Source organism: Monodon monoceros, unplaced genomic scaffold, assembly GCF_005190385.1.
Source record: "Monodon monoceros isolate NGI ecotype Baffin Bay Population unplaced genomic scaffold, NGI_Narwhal_1 Super_Scaffold_20, whole genome shotgun sequence".
Lineage (NCBI taxonomy): Eukaryota > Metazoa > Chordata > Mammalia > Artiodactyla > Monodontidae > Monodon > Monodon monoceros.
In genome coordinates this window covers 30,014,137-30,031,525 of record NW_021703777.1, presented here as the reverse complement: position 1 = coordinate 30,031,525, position 17,389 = coordinate 30,014,137, and the positions used below count along the sequence as shown (strand labels likewise).

Sequence of the window (17,389 nt, the reverse complement as noted above, 5' to 3'; positions counted from 1 at the left end):
CTGTTCCTTCAGGTCTTTGCTGAAATGCCACTTTTCTCACTGAGCACTCTGCTGACCACACAGTTTGAAATTGAAAATCTCCACCTCCCCCACATACCCACACCAGATAATTACTATGTCCCTTCCTTCCCATAAGCTATCTCCTCTCTGCTTTCATATTCTTACTGCTTTGTACCCTTCAGTAAGGAAACTGCAGCACAGAGAAAATCTTCAAGATGGTGACTGAGTTGGACCATCCCTGTGTGTGTCTTAATTCCCCGCGCAGCACTGCCTCTCAACTAAGAACGCTCGTCTGTCTCTAAATCATTGTTTTCCTAGGAGCTGGCCTGGGTATTTTCCCCCTTTTGAGAGTGTTTTCCTGTCTGGATAAAACAGGAACCTGACAAATCATCCTCTTGTTTTGTTATAGGTTTTTCATGTGAAATGGAAGCAGAGAGTGTTCATTTGAATGGGAAAAATTCCTATCTCTCCTTTAAATGCCCGAACCAGTAAAAGGTGGCTTTAGCCTCCTTTAGTATGTTACAGTCATCCTCTCTCCAAGTGTTTTGCACACAGATTTTAATTAGCTGTCACTAATTAAATCTGGTCATCTTTGTTTTCTTCTTTTTAAAATAAGTTGGGAGTGCACTATCTCTGGGTTAAGGATGTAGTTTGGATGTAAAATTATTGCTTGTTAAAATAGGAGCAATGAAGCCCATTAATCTGGAGCTAATATATTAGAAAACACACTTAATTATTTGGATGGGGGAGGGTTGGATACACCACCTATTAGGAAGCCACATGCCTTACTACAATGCGTACAGGCTTTTGGTTTCAAACCCATCTGACCATTACTAGCAGTAAGACCTGGCTAGCACATTTATTTTCTTCTCAGCGTCAGTTTCTTCATCTGTAAAATGGGTAGGATATTATCTAGTATAGTGCTGTCCGTTATGGTAGCCAGTAGCCACATGTGGCTACTGAGCAGTTGAAATGTGGCTAATGCAACTGAGGGACTGAAATTTTAATTTAATTTTAATTAAGATTTAAGTTTAAATTGCCACATGTGGCTACTAGCCAGTAGACTCAACAGATCTAGCACTTAGATTGAGGTTGGTTTGGAGAAATGTATACGAATAAAGTGCCTTAACTTAATGCACGGCCCATAGAAGGTTCTCAGCAAGTGCTGGCTTGCTGTTATAATTATTTAGTAGTATTTTTAATCTCTATAAAACGTTTGGTAAAAAGTAACCGATGCCTACTAACTCATCAGTTTTCTGAGGTTTACCAGAATACCTTTCTCATTTGCTTAGCTCTCCATTCTTTGTGTGCATCTTTTACAATAGCCATTTTCCTAATAGGGAACCAAGCCGTAATCATTTCATCCCTTGAAACCCCGGAAGACTAGAAATTATTGATTAATTAATTACTGCTATTTTTCCAGGTTCACATGAGGAGGATCCACAAAGCCCACCTCCTCTCCCTACTGAAAAACCCATTGGAAACACCTTCAGCACAGTATCCGGAAAACTCAGTAATGCTAACAGAACTAGAAACTTGGTAAGTGGTCATTATAGGTAATCTTAGGTTGAAGACTAAGCTATGCACTAATTTTAAGTAATCAGCTGGTGTCTAAATTATTTTACTATTGGCCAGATAAAACCAATTTCTAAGCTCCATGTACTTATTTAATATTTTTTAAATTCCTATAAAATAAAAGAATTAGGCTAATTCATTGTACTTCATCATAAAATAATTTGCCCTATACCAATATTATGGCATTGTCTTTTAAATAGCACTAATAATGAGAAAGTTATTGAAAATCTCTAAAAACCTTTAATTTTTGTGGAAAGATTTAGTTCAGTTATCAGGTTTTATTTAAAGTACCAAATTAGGGACTTCCCTGGTGGTCCAGTGGTAAAGAATCCGCCTTACAATGCAGAGGACGCGGGTTCGATCCCTGGTCAGGGCACTCAGATCCCACATGCCCCGTACGGGGCAACTAAGCCCGCGCACCACAACTACTGAGCCTACGCGCCTCATCCAGAGCCCGTGTGCCTTAAACTACAGAGTTCACGTGCCCTGGAACCCGTGCGCCACAACTACAGAGCCCATGCTCCCTGGAGGCTGCGTGCCACAACTAGAGAAAAGAAAACCCACACACCTCAACTAGAGAGAAGCCCGTGCGCCACAACAAAAGATCCCACATGCCTCAGTGAAGATCCTGCATGCCACAACTAAGACCTCATGCAGCCAAAAATAAAATAAATAAATAATAAATAGATCTTTAAAAAAATAAAATAAAATACTGAAATAGTGACATAATTTTAAGATAATTATCATAAGAATTTGTTCATCTGAAATTTAGGAGAGAATTATTTTTTAAATTTAAAAAGTAGTGCTTTATCATGTACTTGTTAACAGATGGTGGTAAAAAGTTTTTTTTTTTAATTTCAACCTCGATACTGTTTTTCTGTACTTTTTCAAATTCCCATATGATAGATTATCTTTAAGGTTTGTTTCAAAAGAAACCAGTTCTTAAAGTCTTTGAGCAAAATTTTCAGTTCAAACTTCATAATAGTTTTACACTTGTGTATTAACTATGCTATTATATATGCAAACCCATCTAATCATCTAGTGAAGAGAAATTTCTTTGAAGGAGACATTAAATTGAATTAGCCAATGTCAAGTTAATGAGATTTTTCTGTGGGCTGAATTAAAATTTAGTGATCACTTGCATTTCAAAATACTTGGTTAATAAATTTTTATTAAAACTGGGCTAGAGACTTCTCTGGCAGTCCGGTGGTTAAGACTCCACGCTTCCAGTGCAGGGGGTGGAGGTTTGATCCCTGGTCAGGGAACTAAGATCCCACATGCCGTGCAGCAGAGCCAAAAAAATAAAAAAAAAAAATGGCCAAGATGACCCAAAAGAGGATGATAGGGCTCCCACCATACTATTGTTGAATGGGAAAATCCCAAATTTCCATAGAGGAAAAGTTACTTGAGAAGGTTACTGGCTTCTACTCTAGAGGGTTGTAAAGAGGAATGAGAGAATGATGAGTGGGCATACAAAAGCATTCACTGAGTCATGTCATGGGCTTCGTAAACCCATAAAGCTCTATTAAAATATTAAGTATTATTCCATTTGGTGTTAAGCAGTCCACAAAGCAACTCAAACATTTTAGAAAAAACAAGGAAAGGAAGTTAGAATAAACTAAGCCATCTGGAGAGGGACCATATTCATAACTGTTTGTATCTCGCATAAACAACATGAGGGAAATCCTGTCCTGCACTGTTTACAAAGGGTGGGGGCCGGAGGGGGGCGCGGTCAAAGCACTCTTTGCTGTACTGTAATGAATACATACCATAATAGACACACTGGGTCTGAAGGAAGAAGAGGAGAGAAAAAGACCCCAAGTTAAATGATTTGGCTGAAATCATGCACTTAGATTTCCAGGGCCCAAAAGTCAAAACTGTGCCTGAGAAACTCCTTTGGTTTTGAGAATTACAGTTACTGAGTGAATTTTAGATCAGAGGCCAGAATGGCTTCAGGTGTTGGGGAGGGTCTCTAGAAAGAGTGCTTCACCACTGTGATGACCCATGAGGAAAGGCACGGTCTTTGAAAGTCGTGTCTTCTGATGAGACGCAGGACAAAGACCCTTGACTATTTCTCCTGCCTTGAGTGCCAGGGAACTTTCCATCGCAGGACAAGGTGGCTGTAGTTGCAGAATCTCACTTTCTTCGCTTAAACGATGAGGGAATCCAGGGTGAGGAACCACAGGAGCCACTGGCGCTATTCTCTCAGCAGGAGCAGACGCTTCTGTGGAAACCCAAGGCTGCCAGAGCCACCCGCAAGGTGTCTGCCAGCCGGTGCCAGAGGAGAGTCAGGGGACGCTGCCCAGAAGGTGGAAGGAGTCACAGCTGCAGCATAGGAGATGGCTAATGAATTCAGGACATGAGAAGTGGTACCAATTCCTGGAGAAAAAAGAGAAGGCACATCTTCAGAGGCTGCTCAGTGATTCCAACAGACAAGAATGTGGTTTTGGAAGAAATATCTGTTTTTTGAAAAAACAAACAAAAAAACAGGGAATTATTTTGAAATTAGAATATAAGAAACCGTTCCAAAGAACATGAACAAAAAGATGGCAGCGGGCTTCCCTGGTGGTGCAGTGGTTGAGAGTCTGCCTGCCGATGCAGGGGACAAGGGTTCGTGCCCCGGTCCGGGAGGATCCCACATGCCGCGGGGCGGCTGGGCCCGTGAGCCATGGCCGCTGAGCCTGCGCGTCCGAAGCCTGTGCTCCGCAACGGGAGAGGCCACAACAGTGAGAGGCCCGCGTACCGCAAAAAAAAAAAAAAAAAAAAAAAAGATGGCATCTGCAGGGCTGTACAAGGCGAAAAACCAACTTCACCAGGAGCTAAAATGCTTACCGGAACACATCAGAAGCCAAAGTTCAGGGATGTCAGAGCTAGAGAAAAACTACAAAAAGCAGGTACAGAGGAGCTCCATTCATGTGTGGACTGTTGAAGAGCAGGAAATCCCTAATCAGTAATCTTCCAAAGACTGTCAGCAGAACCTGCACACAAACCTGGACTTTAGCAAACACGAGACAGTGGCTCCTACAGGAACCAAGCCCCTACTCTCAGTATTTGACGTGTGTCAGGTGCAGCAGTGCCTTTTGGAATGTGCCTAACAGTCCCGGGGGATTTGAGTGTGCTGCCTTTTTTTCTGATTTATTTTTGCTCATTATAGAAAATTGAGAAATTAAAAATATATTTAAGATTTCCCATAAAATTAAAACCAATCAGAGAAAACTATATTTGGTACAAGATTTGCATTTTATGATATGTGTTTATTAAAGTACACCATCTATAACTTTCCATGTCAGATTTATATATCTATATTTTTAAAAATCTGCCCCTAATTATTAAGGTGTCTAACAACTGTAATTTTGAGGAAAGCTATAAAAGTTCCTACCTATCTGCTAGAGTGTTTTTCTCTTGGCTTGTTTGTTTTAATTTTAAAGGCAGCCAAAGAAATAAATGAGTTTTTCAAGTATCATAGCAGTTATTTGTCAGGGGGCACATAGGCAACAGTGTATTTATAAGGCATGGATGATAGCCTGGAATATTGCAGGGTTTATGAGCTGGTGACTTGCCTCACTACATTAACTGAGTTCATTAGTGAAACCAAGTTTTAAGGGCAAGCTTAATTTGTTTTTCAAAATGGGATTATAAAACACTGAAACATATTCACTTGATCGCAGTTATTAGCAATTAATCATTTGGTATTTAAGGAAAACTTGTAAATATTCAGTTTGAATTAAAAACCATAGAAGTGAGTTTTAACTCATTTGTAAGATAAGAAGGGGGAAAACAGGCTGAATTAAGCCCAAAGATTTCCAAGCTATAGTTAAACCTGTTTTACAAAAAAAAGGCAGTATATGGGCTTCCCTGGTGGTGCAGTGGTTAAGAATCCGCTTGCCAATGCAGGGGACACGGGTTTGAGTCCTGGTCCGGGAAGATCCCACATGCCACGGAGCAGCTAAGCCCATGTGCCACAACTACTGAGCCTGCGCTCTAGAACCCACGAGCCACAACAACTGAGCCCACGTGCCACAACTACTGAGCCCGCACACCTAGAGCCCATGCTCCACAACAAGAGAAGCCACTGCCATGGGAAGCCCGTGCACCGCAACGAAGAGTAGCCCCCGCTCGCCACAACTAGAGAAAGCCCATGTGCAGCAGCGAAGACCCAACGCAGCCAAAAATAAATAAATAGATAAGATAAATAAATTTTTTTAAAAAAGGCAGTATAATTTTAAAGAGCTGGCATTTTTCCCTCTCAGGTGGTCTTGGAGAAATATTATTTTCTGGAGGTCAGTGGTGAGGGCTTAGAAAGTAGGAAAGGTGAAAAAAGAGACTCAATCAGAATTAGAAGGATTTAGTGAAGACTTTTGCCTAAAAAACAGAAGTCTTGGCTTTAAGATCCTTTGACTTCTCATTCAGCAGAATATCTGAAAATGTTTTCCATGTATTATACTCATTTCCCAATCCCTGGACCATAACATGTTCAGAAAACCTATTTAATTAGCACAGTTTGAACCCCTTCTGAAGAAATCTTCTTGTTGATCCCCATACTTCCAATTTCTCTCATCTACTTTCAGGCCAAAACATTCCAACTCTCCCTATCTTTTGTTTTTCACACTATCCCCCTTTGCTTTTTCCTACAAAATTCTCAGCACATCCAACCCCTTTGCTGTAGTGGTACAAGCTAAGCTGTCTGCTTTCTTGGGCCTTTTCTGTTCTTCCTCACATGCCTTCCTTTCAGGCCACCCCTTAAGCTTCTGTTGTGTTCCACCTCCTTCCAGTTCAAAACCCACCACACAATGTGGAAACCATCCAGTATAAGCAGAACGAACTGATCACCAGCTCACTTACTATGTGTTTAAACTTAGGAGCACTGCGTATCTTAAACGTTGTCATGGGATAGATAGCTGCCATATTTTTAAAAAATTCCCTACAATTGCTGCTGTGTAACCCAACATGATTTAAACAGCATCCTTAATTCCTCAGAACATGCTGGATGTGTAACCATGCCGTGCAGTTGGTTGGGCTGGTGTCCACAGTAGCAGGACACCCCCCTCCCTGCACCAGCGTCTTCCTCTCTGTTTTCACTTGCATTGTGACATGGACAATGTAGGTAGGAATGAGAAATGAGTTAATATTGCTTAAGACCAAAAATCTCTTTTAATCTCCTTTCTGTAATTCAGCTACATTTCCACTTTATAGATCCAGCCCAAAAGTTGTTCATAATTCCTCTTGAAAAGCTCTTGTTTCAGATTCATCTTAACTAAAAATCATTCTCTGATACTTGCAGGAATCTGACCATGCTGCTCAGTCAGGAGGTTCTGTGCGAGGACCCCCAAGGTTGCCACCGAGGTAAGTAAGCATGGGAAAACTTCTAAAAAGTCAGTTAGAGAAAAACTAATGACTCCGAGACTGGACTCTCTTTTCTGTCATGAAAACTGAGTGTTGCTGGCCTTCGATCTTATTTTAGAGGTACATTTAACTCACAAATTCACCCAGGCCACTAGCCCACAGTCTGCTTCTGACAGCAGGTGTAGGAGTCTCTGCTCCTTTTTTAACGCAATCCAAAAACTCACAGAGCACGAACATGGATATCTATTACTTTTCCTCAAACAAATGAACAAGACTCCTTTCTGAACCTAAAACTCCACTTCTGGAACACACACGTGCGTATACACACACATACATACATACACACACTCGCTCGCTCTCTCCCTGTTCCCAGAAACCAGCCTGGTTTTTGGCATTTCCAAAGGGAGACAGGCCTAATGAGCTCAGAGGTGACCAGCCCTCCTGAGTTCCAGGGCTATTTAGACAAAAAACTGTGATGTTATCATAAGACATTACTATGTTCGACATTATTTTTATCATAGGGATTAAGGAAAGGCTTTCAAAGTAATAATTGTCCTGTCCCATTTTCAGAACTAGCTTTCTTTATATTAATCTAAATTAGTGTTTTAATAATGATTCCTATAACATGAATATTAGGGGAGTTTGACGTACCTTTTCTAATCATGTACAAGACTCCATCACATATACCTGATATCTTATTATAAGCTTTTCATCTCAGACTTTGGTAGAAAGTCCTTAGTTTTCTGAAACAGTCATGGTGTGTTTAAGAGCAAATGGAGCCTTAGAGAGCTCATGATAGCAAATGCTTGTTTGTCTTGAACTAATGAATATGTAGTACAAGATAAGAGGAAGCTGGAACATCATGGCATTTCTTCAAATAATATAATGTTTAATGCAGCAGTCATTTGCTAAAAAATAGCATAGCCTGCATGTTTCATTAAATGGTATTTACACTAGCAAAACGCTGTGTGGGTGTGTGTAAGAAAGGACAAAACAGAACCTATCGATCAAACACTGACTCACAGCTACCACGTTGACTTTCAGACCTGTGAATGGAAAAGGCGTACTAGCTCGACAGCCTCCTCCCAAGGGGGCCCCTGAGAGACCACCTCCCCCAAAACTTCCTGCAACCAGAGCAGCAGATAAAAAACTGCCTTTTAATCGGTCTTCTTCCGACATGGATCTTCAGAAAAAAACAAGTAACCTGGCACCTGGACTCTCAAAAGCCAAGAGTCAAGTCCTTAAAAATCAAGATCCGGTGCTGCCCCCTCGCCCCAAACCAGGACACCCTCTCTACAGGAAATACATGGTAAATTTAGCTTTTAAAAATGTTTGTGGTCAAGAGGTTTGTCCTAAAGTATACGTAAGATCCTTATTCCTTAGAAAAAGATGATGAGACAATTGTGAATTGCCCCTTGACACTGAGTGCTTTAGACAAGTAGGCCATGTTAAAACCTAGGTCTTTTAAAGCAGGGTTTCATTATTAGGAGAAATATAGGAAAAGGAAGTAGGGCAGACAAGGATTGCAACCTGCTGTGTGGCTTGACCAAACAGAAACTCTGAAAAACCTGACCCAGTAGGTTACACTGATGGGAGTATCTCTGCCAGATATTATACTCATATCTTGATATAGTTTATATCTTATAGCTACCTTGCCCACAGAGTCAAATTTGAAGTAGAAAGAAAGTTCTTATTAAAATGGATGGGTTTTCCCTCATTTTCCACTTTTGTAAACCTGATTATCATGGTCCATTTAACAGTTACCAGTTAGAAGTTTTCATCAATAATTGAGATAGTTGAGATATTAATTTTGTTCCTTTAGAATGTTTTTCTCATCATATGACCTTAAGCCTTTGTCTTTGGAGTTGATGTGCTCTCTCTGTTTTGGTCAGGTTAACCTGATGAAATCTAGAACAAATTAAAATGATAAGGAGAGCAGGAGTGTTGGCACTTTTTAAAACAATTGTACAACAGTAGGTCCTAACGAGAACAGCAGTTATTCGTTTCATGTTGGTCTACATCTCCATCAGTGAGCTGGAAGTTGTTTTCACTTTAAGCAATTCAGGAGTTTTCTCATCTTCCTAAGGGAAGGGTGTAGACGGATAAGAAGGAGGTGGGATGTTCATATATATTCGTATTCATTTAAACTGATAAAATTTTAATTGCTAAAACCCAGGGGTGTACCTTGGGATAGGATGCTTAAAAATAATGAATAAATAAAAGCAGTAGCTGATGTGCTGAATACTTATAAGCCAGGCGTTCTTCGAAGCACTTTATATATAAATAACTCATTTATTCCTCACACCAACCCTGTGAAGTAGATACTATTATTATCTCTATTATACAGATGAAGAAAATAAGACTCAGAGAGATTAAGTAGCCTGTCCAGGGTCACACATCCAGTAATGGTAGAGCCAAGATTCGAACACAGACTGACTGGCTCTGAGCCCACCCTCTTTACCATTAGGCCATACTAAGAAAATAGTGTTAGTGGGGCTTCCCCAGCGGTCCAGTGGTTAGGACTCTGCGCTTCCACTGCAGGGGAACGATCCAGGTTCGATCCCTGGTCGGGGAACTAAGATCCCGCGAGCCATGCTATGCAGCCCAAAAAACCCCAGAAAATAGTGTTACTAACTGTAAAGTCTCTGCTTGCATTGGCTGTTCCGTGTCAAGAGCCTCATTTGGGGGAATGAGATTTTGCTTATAGGTCTTAGCATAGTGGTATAATGTCAACAAAGCACTTGAACAACTCAAAGATATTAATAAATTCAAAATGATGGTGTATTAGTGTGTCTCTTTACGAAATAATTCCTTAAATCCCTCATTGTTCCCTGTGGCCGCCCCACCATTAAATTGCTAACCAGGGTAACCTGGGTACCTTGGGCGCCCTGGTGCTCTGACAGAGATGCTGGGGAGCAACACGACCCACCCCAGCCCCCGAGGGCCACACCCGCGTACTCTACATCTTTGCTCCTGAGTGCAGCCTCCCTTTCCTTGTTGGAAGCGAGCTTGTGTGATCCCATGTCCTGGGCACGCCTTTTATATTGCACAGGGCCTCCAACCCGCACTCATCAGCCAGAATTTACCAAGGCGGGGAACAGAGTTCTCTGGCCAGAGTAAAAGCCATTCTAAGATCAGACAGGGCTGAGTGGACCAGGAATGACTGAGGTCAGGCGGTGAGATGGGTTTAAGTAGATGCTTGTACCAGAGCGACTGCAGGAGCACATGAGATTGAAGGCGGATGGAAGCGGCCAGCCCAACCCCGCAGGGGAGGCACCAGTCCCCTATCAGCCGCCCCTGAACTAAAGGCCGCGGGGTCAGGTGCTGAGTATTTACCCTTCCGACGCCCTGGGGACTCGAAGTAGAGCAGAACTTCCTGGATGTGGTTGTTAAGGGAACTTTAGGCCACTTTCAGCTGCCGAGGTCCTGTGGGCTCAGCCCCAGGCCCCCGAGGACTCTGAGCAGCCTGAGAAACGGCAGCCCCACCAACTAGATCCTGAGCTTGAGGAAGCCGAGTGAAGAGCTTAACTGCCAGAGGTTATACTGCAGGCGAACGTGCCAAATCCCCACATGATCAGCCGCCTAGGACGAGGTTGTTTGATTGTGAATAATCCTCTTATTGGTTTATGTTTAAGCTGTCTGTGCCTCACGGAATTGCCAGTGAAGACATTGTCCCGCAAAACCCTGGAGAACTTTCTTGTAAGGTAAAGTAGAGCTCTTTCTTTACTGACTAATGTAAAAAAAAAAAAAAAAAAAATCTCTGGCCTCTGTTACTGTTTTACACGTTATTATAAATGCTTTAGGCTCCAAAGATTAAAATGTGGAAAAAGTAATAATGTTTTATTAAATAATAATTGCTTCAGAGACTGATATCGTACCTTCCAGCGTGGGGACGTCCTTGTGATACTGAAGCAGGTGGAAGGTAATTACTTGGAGTGCCGGAAGGGAGCCGCCGCTGGCAGAGTTCACCTGTCTCACATGAAGATCATCACCCCACTTGATGAACATCTCAGAAGCAGGCCGAACGTGAGGAATTAATATTGTACCGCCTTCATGTCACACGTGGCAGCACATTTCATAGAACTATTAATTATAGCTCATTCTCAGGTTTTTATTAGCACGTTTATTTTAACCAGAGTAAAAATTACGGTAGTGTTTTATTCCATTTTAAGAGTAAATTACTTCTAAGAGACTTGCCACTACCATACTAATCACTCTGATACAGAGTGACTACCATGTGTTTTGCCTTTCACGCATCGTGCTGACTTACAGCAACCAGGACACTCAGTCATTAATTTTCAACCGTGAGAGCTGTTTATTTTTGAAGTAATGTAAACATGTTTACCAAAGTACTAGAGATTAGTTTTCTAACAGAATGGATAATTATTTTAAAGGCGGCCCTAGAAATGCTAAGCCTGACATTAAAAAATACTTCCCTTTAAGATTTAAGCTTAATATAAACCTCGTTTCTCTGCTTATAGCCCATAAACATAATGAAATGAGATGTTCCAACAACCTGAAGTCACAGTTTAGGCCTAACAATTTGTCGAGCCTGGGACAATACAATGATTTTTTTTTTTTTTTAACTTCACAGTTATTTAATCTGCACATGTTCCAGAGAACCCCCTCCACCCCTCCCAGCTCCCCTTCTCCAGCCCCTCAGTCCTGGAGTCCCTAAATCAGCCCAAGGAGCTGTCAGGGACTAGAGGAGGCTGGATTCTCAGGCAGAACACTAAGAAGGGCCCGGGGGCGTGGCCCGGCTCTGCCCAGTGCCGGGGCAGCAACAGCAGCTGTCTGACCCAGAGGAACTGACTGTTAGTGGGTGCGGAGGGCCAGCTGCCCCGGGGGATGGCCCAGAGCCATGAAGGTCACAGGGAGGGGCCTCCACTGGCCCCCTGGAGTGCTCTGCGGCACAGGGCTGGGCTCCAGGGTAGCCGGAAGAGGCAGGTCGGAGAGGAAGGCCTAGGCAGACAGCAGCTCCCGCCCTGTCATGGGGAGCAAGGTCCAAAGGGGCCAGCAACACTGCCAAGATCCCGTGGAGGCACGACGGGCGGAACACGGCAAAGGCCAGGAGACTGTGGAGCAGGGTGAAGCCGGCCAGACCCAGAGTGGTGGTCCGGGGAAAGAAGGGCCGGTACTGTTTCTGGCAGTCCCAGAGCAGCAGCAGCTGGCCGCCTGCGGCCAGCCCAGAGGGGACTGGCTTTGATCCCGGTGGGCAGGGTGGGCGTGGGGGACCCTCCCGAGTGGGCACGTGGCAATGGAGAATGCAGTTAGGAGGGAGGTGAAGGCTGCCCAGAGGCTGGGTGTCGTCTTCTAACAGCTGCCCTTGGTAGATGAGTCGCACGTGCTGTTCCCGGCCAGGAAATTGGGTCCTTTTCAGGGAGCCGATGGTATCGTGGGGCCAGGCCCTGGCCACCTGCTCTGAATCGTTGAGGAATTTCAGCCGAAGTACTAGGGGCTCCTGGGGGGGGGTCTGGAGGCGGCGGCGTTGCTGGGAGCCCCACGCCAGGCTCTGGCTGTGCAGCCTGACCTCTGCATCTCAGGCTGGGGGTCTCGGCTCCTGGGGCCTCCCCTCCAATGCTGTTGGTGACTGCCATGGCTCCTCTGGGCTGTGTCGGTGTCGGGGTCCCTGACGGCTGGGGCAGTGGGTCAGCGCCCTCGGCAGTGTGTGTTGAGGCACAGGCGAGAGCCAGCACCGGAAGGCAGGCATGCACCGCGAAAAGGATGGTCACCTCATCACCCACCCCTTCGGTCAGGGCCATGGCATCTGCCTTGCCCGCTGCGCTACCGAGCTGAAGAGGCACAAAGAACCCGAGAGGGGCTGGCTCACCCGCCAGGAGCCCTCTGAACTTCAGGGGGCGTCTGACCCCACCTCACCCCAACTCTCCCACAGTCCTCATAGCTCTGCCCGCATACCCGAGCCCCACCTTGGGACACGGACTGCTCTGACGCCCAGTTATCCCAGACCTGCCCCATGTACCCCTTCCCATCACCAAATCCCAAGTCATTTTTTGTAACCTAAGATCTAGGTCTTTAACCAGCTCCCCAGTTCACCCAAACCCTATTCCGAGGTCAGGGCCTTGACCTTCTAAGCGACTCTCCCTTAAATTCAATCCCCACCAAACTGCACCCCAAAGCTTACCTGTTCTTCCCGCCCAGGTCATCCCAAAGTTCACCTACTCCTTCGTCTCCTTGACCCAAAGCTTATCTACTCTTCCGTCCCTAAAGTTTTTCCAAGGGAGAAAAAGGCGGTCTCTGCACACGCCCGCGCATGCGCACACACCCCCCACCGCCCTGTTACCATTTGCCCAAACCCCGACCCGCTTCCCAAGGCTCCCCCACACCAAACGGCAACCTGCGCCCTTTGGCAAACTGGAACCTCCGAGGGTTGCCACCCCCCGCCCAACTCGGCCCCTCCTGGTCAGCTCACACCCCAGCCCGAGGCAGCCCGACCCCGCGCCTCCCCTGGAAGCCTCTCCACACCCAGCCTGCTGCAGGACCCCAGATCTCACCTGGGAATCTGAGACTTCGCCCTCCCCGCCCCCGTCCTCCATCACCGCTCCCATCTTCCTGCCCCACACACCCATCCCCGAGAGGTGGGAGCACCAATATAATGATTATTGAAGGTCGTTTGTTCAGCAAGAAAAATGCCATTGGACAGTTTATAGAGTTATATTTTTTTTTTAATTTTTATTTTATTTATTTATTTATGGCTGAGTTGGGTCTTTATTGCTGGGTGCGGGCTTTCTCTAGTTGCGGCGAGCAGGGGTACTCTTTGTTGCGGTGCGCGGGCTTCTCATCACAGTGGCTTCTCTTGTTGCGGAGCACAGGATACAGGCTCATGGGCTTCAGCAGCTGTGGCTCGCAGGCTTTAGAGCGCAGGCTCAGTAGTTGTGGCACACGGGCTTAGCTGCTCCGTGGCATGTGGGATCTTCCCGGACCAGGGATCAAACCCGTGTCCCCTGCACTGGTAGGCGGATTCTTAACCACTGTGCCACCAGGAAAGCCCTAGAGTTATACTTTTAAAAGAGCTTCTTAAGGTACCCAGTTAAATTTTCACTATCTATTAGGTAATGTAGCAAACATGAAAAATGAGACCCATATGTCATTTAAACCAAGTAAAGTACTTCGTTTGTAATTCAGCCTAGTTTTCATAATCTCGTCCAATTCTTTCTTCTTAGAAGGCAGCTTACCATTTGAGGTTTGCTAAGAAACTAAAAATTTGAATTTCGGAGAGCAGCAAAGCTATGTCTTACGCTAGTTGCAGCTGGCATACTGAGATTTCTGACTTTGGTCCACACGGGGAGGGTTCTTCTGTTAACTCATTTTCTCTCTGTTTTGATGCAGCGTTAACATCTGTCACCGCTCTTCTTCCTCTCTCAGAGCACACTGATGGGTAACCATGGGAGTTGTACTGTCAAAAAGCTCTCCTTGATGAAAATAGAAGCTGAAAAAATTACAAGTTGTTCTTCTATAGAAGCCCACAGTTTTGTCCACTTGAGACATTATCATACTCAGGCTTGTGCTGTAGACTGGCAGAGAGGTGGCAGCTGAGGGCCGACAGCTGGTGACACTAAAGTGGAGCCTCTCTTAGGCTCAGGATCATGGCTAACAGGACATTTTTTTTTAGAAAAATAAAACTTACCTATTTGAAAGCTTAGTTTTAAGGTAAATATTTCTAAAAATGTGTTATGCTTTCCCCTACCTTAGTCAACAGAAGGCACTGCAGATTATCAGCTGAGGCTGGGCTGTCAGAGCTGGGAGGCGGGGGATTGTCACCTCACTTGGTTCTCAGTACAGACGCGGGTTTCAGTTTCCCTCCCACTACCTGAGGCGGTGATTTGACCTCTCTGAACTTCATTTTTTTTAAATGTGAAATAATATGTATGATAATTCCTCACAGAGTTGATTATACAATTGATTTATCATTATGATTCCATTTATATTAAGTCCAGAATAGGTAAATCCAGAAGGTAGATTAGTGGTTGCCCAGGCCTGAGGGGAGGGTGAGTGGGGAGAGACTGCTGATGGGTGGGAGGCTTCCTGAGGGAGTGATAAAAATGTTCTAAAGTTAGATTGTGGTGATGGTCACACAATTCTGTGAATATACTAAACCTAGGTGCACTTTAAATGGGTGAATTTTGTGGTATATGAATTATATCTCAAAGGTGCTTTAAAAATTAAATGAGCTAATTAATGCATATAAGGTGTTGAACACAGTGAGTAGTGCATAGTGGGTGAACAGTGAATATCAGCTTTTTTTTCTTTTTTTTTTTTTTTTTTGCGGCACTGCGCGGCATATGAGATCTTAGTTCCCCGACCAGGGATAGAACCCGTGCCCCCTGAAGTGGAAGTGCGGAGCCCTAACCACTGGACCGCCAGGGAAGTCCTGATATTAGTTATTCTTTTTACTCATTAGTATTAACCATTATAGCCATACTGTCATACTAGAAAGAGCTTTGAAATATGTTGGATTTTCCTCCCAGATACCCACCCTAATGGTATGGTCTGAGTTGTACAGACCCCTGTGGCCAACCCTGTTCACCTGTGCCTCTCGCCCTTCATCTGCCAGGCCAAGGTGATGAGCAGCATTCCAGGGGTAGCCATGCATGGAAGGCAGAGAAGGGAAACTGGGAGGCCCAGGTTACTATCCCACCTCTTCTGCCTTCTCAGGCTTGTGTTTAGATCTTGGTCCATCTGGAGGTTCATGTTTGTGTTTGGTGTGGGGTAGGCCTCTGACTTTACTTTTTCCAGCAGATGGAAAGCCATCTAGCCTAACACCCGTTAGTGAGCGGTCATTCCTTTTTCCACAGATGTAAATCAGAAAAAATGAAAACCACAATACACACATGTAATAAATTGTGTAAATAATTTTTAAAGCCTTCTAGGCTTAAAATATCTCACAGTTCCTTTCCACAATCCCTGAAGTTCCCATAATGCCCATTTATTTAGGGAAAAGCGCTGAGCATCCTCTAAGAAAATGTCAATGTTGCTTTGGTAAACTAATACACTGAGCTGCCATTAACTGTTCCTCTATTACCATTCAGCTGACATGAGAGAAGACAGCGTGCCTGTGCAGGTGCGTTTTGACTGATTCAGAAAAGAGTCGAGCAAAGGTGCTGCAGGGCAGAAGTGGAAGGAGTGGACCTCGATCCCTGCTGAACATCATGGCCAGGGGATGGGCGAGCCCTGAGGGGACAGGAGCCATTGAAAGAGGGAAGAGAAAAGAAAGGGCACAGGGCTTCCCTGGTGGCGCAGTCGTTGAGAGTCCGCCTGCCGATGCAGGGGACACGGGTTCGTGCCCCGGTCCGGGAAGATCCCACATGCTGCAGAGCGGCTGGGCCCGTGAGCCATGGCCGCTGCTGAGCCTGCGCGTCCGGAGCCTGTGCTCCGCAACGGGAGAGGCCACAACAGTGAGAGGCCCGTGTACCACAAAAAAAAAAAAAGAAAGAAAGAAAGAAAGGGCACAAAATTTGCCTTCATTTATTCCACAGGTTTGCCAACGTTATAATTTCAAATAATACCCTTCAGTCAGATTTGATGATGATGATGTGGATAAGCCTGTCTCTTCATGTAAAGAAACTAAGACTAACAGCTGCCTGTCAATAAGAAATGGTCACTCTTCAAATTCAGCTTCTCCTCTGGCCAGTCTAAGCACTTGGTTAGATGGGTAGAGAATACTGAATTCTCTTTGCTAGTTTACTTAGAATTACTGGTGAATAAACCGTTCAGATTAAATAGGAAATCCAGGCCAGGCATGGGAGGTAGCGTTGGCTTTCAAATTAGAGAAAGCATTCAGTTAAGTGGTAATAAACGAAATGGATTTTAACTTTTTGTGAATTATACTTTTGTGGAAGTCATTACAAAAGACGAGAGCATAAATTGCAGAACTTCTTTCTTTTCTCATCTTAATGAAGAGACTGCTTTTAAGGCTCTGTTCTTAAGGTTTAGTCCTGATCACAGTTTATGGGAAAAGTGACCCTTGAAAGGTAAAAAGGTCAAAAACCACTACTTCAGGATAGAATAGGTACTGCTTTAAAAAAAAAAAAAATTAAGTAATTTCCTTTTGTTTTACTCTTGCTTTAAAAAATGCTAAGGGATATTATAATTGAGAGTTATTTCTGTTTTCCTCTGGCAAGGACACATGCCTTTTCAACTTGGTAATGATTCCCTTGTGTGGCTCAACTGTGTGGTTTGCATCTTGCACTCATAATGTAATTGTGTCAAGAGGACCCTAATGAGGAAAAATAAAATGGTCTCAGAGTGAATAATAAATCCAGCGTCCATCCTGCACACTCCATTCACCGCCCTGTTTTCCCCCTAAGGATCCAAGCCACGCTCAGAAGCCTGTTGACAGTGGTGCCCCTCATGCTGTCGTTCTTCATGATTTTCCGGCAGGTAAGGACATAAGTAATAAAGTGGTAGAACCTTAGGATCTGGGATCAGGCATCCTCCCCAGGTTAACCTCTCA

The 17,389-nt window shown here is 44.4% G+C and overlaps 1 protein-coding gene and 1 pseudogene across 7 annotated transcripts in view; one reads left to right on the top strand and one right to left on the bottom strand.

Annotated features, from left to right (window-relative positions):
• SH3D19 (SH3 domain containing 19) overlaps window positions 1-17,389 on the top strand; it is a 177,629-nt gene that overhangs the window by 144,750 nt on the left and 15,490 nt on the right. For 6 of the 7 annotated variants that reach the window (XM_029234661.1, XM_029234660.1, XM_029234662.1 and 3 more), the window contains 6 exons: window positions 1,424-1,539; window positions 6,857-6,918; window positions 7,963-8,227; window positions 10,554-10,622; window positions 10,804-10,944; window positions 17,244-17,316. In XM_029234661.1, the coding sequence (XP_029090494.1) occupies window positions 1,424-1,539; window positions 6,857-6,918; window positions 7,963-8,227; window positions 10,554-10,622; window positions 10,804-10,944; window positions 17,244-17,316 (726 nt within the window). The remainder of the gene's footprint in view (window positions 1-1,423; window positions 1,540-6,856; window positions 6,919-7,962; window positions 8,228-10,553; window positions 10,623-10,803; window positions 10,945-17,243; window positions 17,317-17,389) is intronic. The other variant, XM_029234663.1, reaches the window with a different exon arrangement.
• On the bottom strand, window positions 11,428-13,576 carry LOC114902340 (annotated as a pseudogene).